This window comes from Trachurus trachurus (assembly GCF_905171665.1).
Source record: "Trachurus trachurus genome assembly, chromosome: 22".
Taxonomy (NCBI): Eukaryota; Metazoa; Chordata; class Actinopteri; order Carangiformes; family Carangidae; genus Trachurus; species Trachurus trachurus.
In genome coordinates, this window is record NC_139907.1 from 26,075,282 (window position 1) to 26,081,676 (window position 6,395).

The 6,395-nt window shown below is 44.5% G+C and overlaps 1 protein-coding gene across 1 annotated transcript in view; it reads right to left on the reverse strand.

Moving 5' to 3' along the window:
- alk (ALK receptor tyrosine kinase) overlaps window positions 1–6,095 on the reverse strand; it is a gene marked incomplete at its 5' end in the record, with an annotated part of 369,133 nt that extends 363,038 nt beyond the window's left edge. Inside the window, one exon of the mRNA XM_083997628.1 lies at window positions 5,312–6,095. Coding sequence (XP_083853754.1) covers window positions 5,312–6,095 — 784 coding nt within the window. The remainder of the gene's footprint in view (window positions 1–5,311) is intronic.
- Between the last annotated feature and the right edge of the window lie 300 nt (window positions 6,096–6,395).

The following is a 6,395-nucleotide window of genomic DNA, read 5'->3' on the forward strand; positions in this document are numbered from 1 at the left end:
CTCAGGATTATCCTCAATGAAATTGTTCATTAATTTATATTAGTTCATTTCATTCATTGACTGAACAAAACAATTGAAAAGAAGACACAAAATCTGAATATCTTAAGAGAGCTCGTCTCTTGTGCTGTGGTGTACCTGAGAAAACAAAGTGCACATTACTCCCTCTCACCCTGTGTGAAACTAACTCCTCTTGGGGCTGATACACTATGATTTATTGACCTGGTTTGTGACCCCTTGACCACTGAGATCTGCTGATGGAGCCCTGCCGCTTACTCCCAGGTCACAGCTTGTGATAGAGGGGGACTGGGGTTTTGCTATTTGAGCCACCATCCCACAAAACTCCCTCCCATCGAAGTCAGACTCACTGAGTGCTTAGCTTCTTTAAGCTCTTAAAAACTTTTCATTTAGTGAAAGCATTCAAACGTTTTGACACATATATATTTGATTTATTGTTTTTATTTCTCCTGTGTCACTTGCACTTAAGTCGCCCTGTGTGGTTTTATTTCTTTTGTAAAATTTAGTTCAGAAAAGTTCCCTAGCAATAAAGTTTATCATAATATACTTTGTCAAGAGACGAGGGAAAAGCATTTGGAATGAAAACACATTAAAAGTGTTAATCTTTTAAAGGAGAAACCTTTTCCGAAAAGGGCCACAAGCAACATGGGGTAAACAAAGTACCGAGCACGTAATCAGACTTAATAAATTTACTTTTGACTTTATGATTCTGAAGAAATTGCAATAACTTGCCAACGGCTAAAATCCTGCACACACTGGGATTCTCTTTTAAGCCTCTCAGAGCATGGGCTGACTGGCGATGCCTCATCAAAAATCACGGGAGTGTATGTTTGCATTTGGGGCAGAGCTGAGGGGCAAACATGGGGAGAAAAGCCCTAACGTACACAGTTGTTCCTCTCCAGCAGGATGGCAGCAGCTTCTCACTTCAATTAGATCCTGTTAGTTGTGTTTATGAGGACGCTCTTTGCTAATGGGGCACTGAGGAACACGAACATCTTAAAGAGCTCAGGAGTAGGTATATGCAGGTTAATGAAGCAGGGGTCCCCACTTCCTCCATCCTCTAATGCCGAGATCATTTAATGATTCTCTTGCAACCTATTTATGGAACCGCTTGGTGAACATAACAGAGGTTAATAAAGTAGAGGTCAACTCTTTATCACACCTGCTCAGCGCTGTTTTTTCCTCTCCCCTACACTGTAACTCATAGAAGCGTTTCTCGTTAATGACCTCCCCCATAGGGCCCATAGGGCGCGTATGTATAAATGTACTACGTAGAGTTTAATGCCTTGATTCCCAGAGGCATGCTTGCCTGATTGTCAAATTATTCTGGGGTGCCATGGAAGGTATTTATTTCATGCTAATAGCCAGCATCTTACCGGAGGCTGAGAAAACAAGTGTAACACACACATTACACAGAAAAATGCCAAACACTGGCCAACCAGGGGTGTAAAAAAAAAAAAAAAAAAACTGACAGAGCGAGACGCTGCACACTGGAGCCTGGAGTTGACTCATTCTGTATGTGGCACAGCAGCATAAGAGAGTATGTATTATAGGAGAAGGGGAAACATGGGGATGGAGGGACATACACAACAGACATATATGTGTGTGTGTGTGTGTGTTTTGTGTGATTTCCATCAATAGAGTGTAAATACAGCTGTGTCTTAGAAACTCATAATGTAATAACTTCTCATGGTAATAACTGCGGCTCTGCAAACACGCAGCAGACTAATCCAGCAGGGAGCGGTGGTCCTGCGGTGGGAGGCTTAGAGAGTCAGTGCAGTTCACCTGAGCTGAGGATACAATGTGCAGACTTGTGCCACCTGTTACTCACAGCAACTGCCACTTTATTACACTCTGACAACAGACTGCACAGATTGAAGTGAAGCTGAATCGTTACTTGAGAGACCAAATGTATTTTTATATTTGTGAATCCAATTAGGGAAAAAAGAAAAAATCACAGGACTTTGCAGGTTAGAGGTTAGACGTAGTTGTGAGTTTTAGCACTCATTTTCTACACTAATTATTTTCAAAGTCACAGAGCTTTATTTCATTCTGTATGATTGACATATTGATAAGAATATCTATTTCTATATACAGAAATGACCTGTGTGCAAATAGTGTATATTTTATAGATATAGTGTTGTGCAAATAAACACAGAAATTCTCCTAATGTGAGTTGAGTGAGAGTGAGTTGAGAAAACAGAACCAGAGATGTTAGCATGTTGCTAACACTGACTGCCATCCAGAATAATAATAACTATCATTTGTTCATTTGACATTTAGGCTACCTTCCTGCTACAACAGGAACCGTGATTATAGATTCATCACATGTTGTTGGTGATTCACACAGCAGGAGACAAAGCTGCTTTTGTCAAATCTGAACAAACAACACGTTATGTACTCTTCGCCACGTTCCTTGTTTGGGTTTTGTCCTATTGATGCCGTTATTAGTCGGTTCCCCACTGTATTTTGACAAAAAACTCATTGAGGTGCTTTCAATATAGCTCATTATGCAAACAGAATTCAAATGAATGGAAGCTTCTGTAGCTCCACACCGAGCCTTCCTCCAGGAAGTCTCTCCTTGCTCCTCTGAGCAGCAGTGATTAAAGACTTGATCAATTTCTGGGTTATGTGAGGATGAAGGATGGAGGAGATAGGAAATAAGCGGAATGATCATGGATGTAATAAACCATGGATGGCAGCCTATTAATTCCAATGAGAGCTTGCTGTCTTTGCACTTCCTCGCCCAGAACAGTCATATCAGTCTGTGTTAATGAATGAAGCTGAAACATTATATTATTCTTTGTTGCTTCTTAAGAATTTATATAAACATGATGTGTGGAAATTCAAAGAGTTTTTTCAGTCAGTCAGCTTCTGGGATGGAACGTCTTTCTCGGCCCGGTTTCATCATGTGGGCTGCAGTGCTCTCTGTGGATATGCAGTCTGTCAGTGTCACAGCAGCAGTCAGCACACAGTATCTTTCCCCTCTCAGCCAATCATTGGTCTGCAGGGCACTGCAGCTCAGAGCAGAACAATTCATCTCTAAATACTATCAAAGTCGATATTTGGCCAATATCTGCAAAATCCAAATCACGGGTGGTGCAGCTGATAAAGTTAAAATATGCAAATGAAGCATTGTTGTGTTGAATTGCTTATTTCCATTACACTTGTGATCCATAATCCACTATGTCTGTCAAAGGAAATTTACTTTGTATCTGTAGCAGAACAACATGAAAAAAAAATCTAACAAGTTCTTCAAAGTAAACAACAGAATAATATGTTTCTATCTACCATTCACCACAACACTATTTCTGATCTGATGCCAGATTTAACAGGATTAAATCATTCATCAGTGGCTTCCAAAAACTGTCACAAATCATTATTGTTAAAAAATAAACCTGTCCTGGTCTGATGAGGTTTGGTTACTCTACTCATCATGCCTGCATTGGTTGTAGCACTGGGTCCATGTATCATAGTGATGATCATGTGGAAGCTACCCATCCATGGTGGACATTACAGTTGCAATAATAACAACTATGGCTGCATGGGAGATGATCATGGCTCTCATAGCTGTGTGAGCAGCCATGACTCAAAGCCAAATTCTCTCTCTCTCTCTCTGTGGACGTCACACTGTTCCTCCTTTTGCTCTGATGACAGCAGTCATAATTACCGCGGCCGCTCCACATCTTTATCATTTGAACATAAACATGTTATTTTTGTGACTTTGCTAAAATACAGACTCTGCATGGTTCACAATCCAATCTGAGTTCTTTGTGAATCCAAAGCTTTGTTTATACAGTCAGTCGTTTTTTTTCCCCGCTCGCAGTTACACAGACACACACACAGCTGGAAGCTTCCCAACACAACCAGTTGTGATCCGTTGGCCACTGAGCTACTTCACTCCAACAGTTTGAGCTTTCAGTGGTTATAATGAGAAAGTCTTGCCCTAAAGAAAAAGAAAAAGAAAAAAAAAAACAGCTGATGTCTTTACTGCAAAAAGAGCCCATGACAGCATCCCCTGCTGGCTTCCCACCTGCTGACTCTACCAGCTGTGTTGTTGTATTGCCTGCTGGGAGCTGCAGTGGTGCTGCACCCAGATGCTTCTCCACTACAGTTTGACCATGCTTGCATCTTTTCCATGAATAGAGAGTCAAACGCGCTGATGAATTCATTATTCCGCCATTACAACATACTGTTTTTCACAAACAAAATGCAATCAAACTCATTATGTAGGTTAAAACAGCAGCTTATTACATCACATGGAGTCAGTCCATCCTGTATATTTACATGTGTTTCTATGTGTACACTCTCCTGCTTGGGGAGGGGGGTTCTTCTTTTCTCCCGTCAGCCTCCAGCTGAGCCAGCCTGTGCTTTGGTTTTGTTTGATGGGTTCCGTTGCATTTTTCTGGGCCAGCCTCCCTCATCAAAGTGATTAAGCAATTACACTGATTGTGCCGATGCTCAGAAGAACGAGGGAAGCACCCTCGAGTATTGAGTGCTAAAGCTTTCTTAGAGATAACGGCTTAATTTGTGCCTAATCAAAATAAAGCCCGTTCTCCTAAATCCCAAACCTTCCCTCTGAAAAGGTGGAGACCTACAGTATATGGAGGCGCTGGGACTCCCCGCTGAGGCCTTTTCTAACTTAAGTATCATTACATACGGACCTTGTGCGATGTACAGACCTGCTATTATCAGGCAATAAGGCCGCTCTTTCCTTCTGAATAAAATAATTATGAACCTCTTAGAAGTGATAGCGATGGTTCCTCTGAAGATGCTGCATACACCCAGCGAGGATCCCAATTGGAAATAATCAAAGAGTTTGGGAATTAAATCAACACACAGTTCGTCTCTCAGCACTGCTGTGGGCATCAATAATGAAATATGAGTCTGGAGAGTCCCCCGACACATAGCTGCATAAACACACAAGCACACACTCTCTCACACACACACACACACACACACATGATTTTGCCATCAGATCATTACAAATAGCTTTTTTCCATGTGCTGACATTTCTTTACCCGCTCGTTTCACCAAGAAAGCGAAAAGCACCCGCAGCAGCAGCAGCAGCGTCTCCAGACACACTGGATTCACCATCAAAAATTAATCACAGCACAACTTAAATCACAACCGTGAGAGAGCAGCAGCGTGGATTGTGGGCCTGTTTGGAGTGTGTGCATGTGTGTGTTTGTGGCGTGTATGTGGGCGTGTGAGGGAGTAACATGGGGGGAGAAAGTGAAAGAGAGACATGATGATGATGATGATGATGATGATGATGAGAGAGAGAGGGACTGACCCCGAGAAGATATCTGGAGGTAGAGGCGCGGGTCTGCGGCGCGTATGGCCGCGGTGTACCGATCCTCCATGCCGGGCACTTGCGCCTTTTTCTCGGGCATGAGTCGGACCCTGAGCCGGCCTCCCTCCGCGCCGAGCCACCACTCCAGGATAGTTGTGAGGTCCATTTCCAGGGTGAACACCGGGGCCTCCTCATACACAGACAGCCCCCCGCATCCCGTCTTGACTATATCCTCTCCTATTTCCACCACTACTTGGTTGGATTTCCTGCTGGCTTTGGTCAAGCCCAATTTCAGAACTTTGGACAGCGGCCGCTTGTAGAAGAAGGGGAGCTGTCCATCAGAGGACGCGTTCCTCAGCTCCGAGTCCGTAGCGGACTTAGGGTCCACAAAAGTAGATATGGTTTTCTGCAAAGGTATGCAGTGCATTTTCAAGTTTGCGCGCACCGTGTAACATCCGCTGAAAGTCTGGCAGTCGCCGTTCAGGGGTCTCTTGATGAACTCCGCCAGGTAATAGCGCAACAGAGAGGGGACCGCAAAATCCACAGCGAGGGTTTTCCTCTTCAGCCTGGAGTTTATGGTTTGGTTCAAGTCTCTCTTGCCTCCGCTCTCCCCGCTGTTCCCCCCGCCGCTGCTGCTGCTGCTGCTGGTGCCGCCGCCGCCGCTCAGGTTGCTGGATCCGGCGGTGAGGGGATCCATCCCCGCCGCGGTCCTTGGCGAGGCGCACTGCAGCCCGGCGATAAATGCCGCAGAACAAACAAGGAAAAACATTATCCCGGCGTTCATGGTGAAATGCATTCGAGTCCCGCGTTTAGCAGAAGCCCCCCTTAAATCCTGCCGCTCACCGCTTCCTCTCTGCTCTTGTCACATACGCAGCGCAAAAAAAAAAATCTCAAAGTGCGAATCGATGATCCTGCGGGTCCTGCGCCTCTTCGCCGGTGCGCACCCGTGGCAAGACGGAGGGAACTGTGTTTTTTTCTTTTTCTTCTTACATTTGTGTGCCAGTGACTGTTGCTGTCCTCCATTCACCGCACGGAAAAAGTGCCATTCCCCTCTCTGCTCCACGCACACGCGGACGGACACACA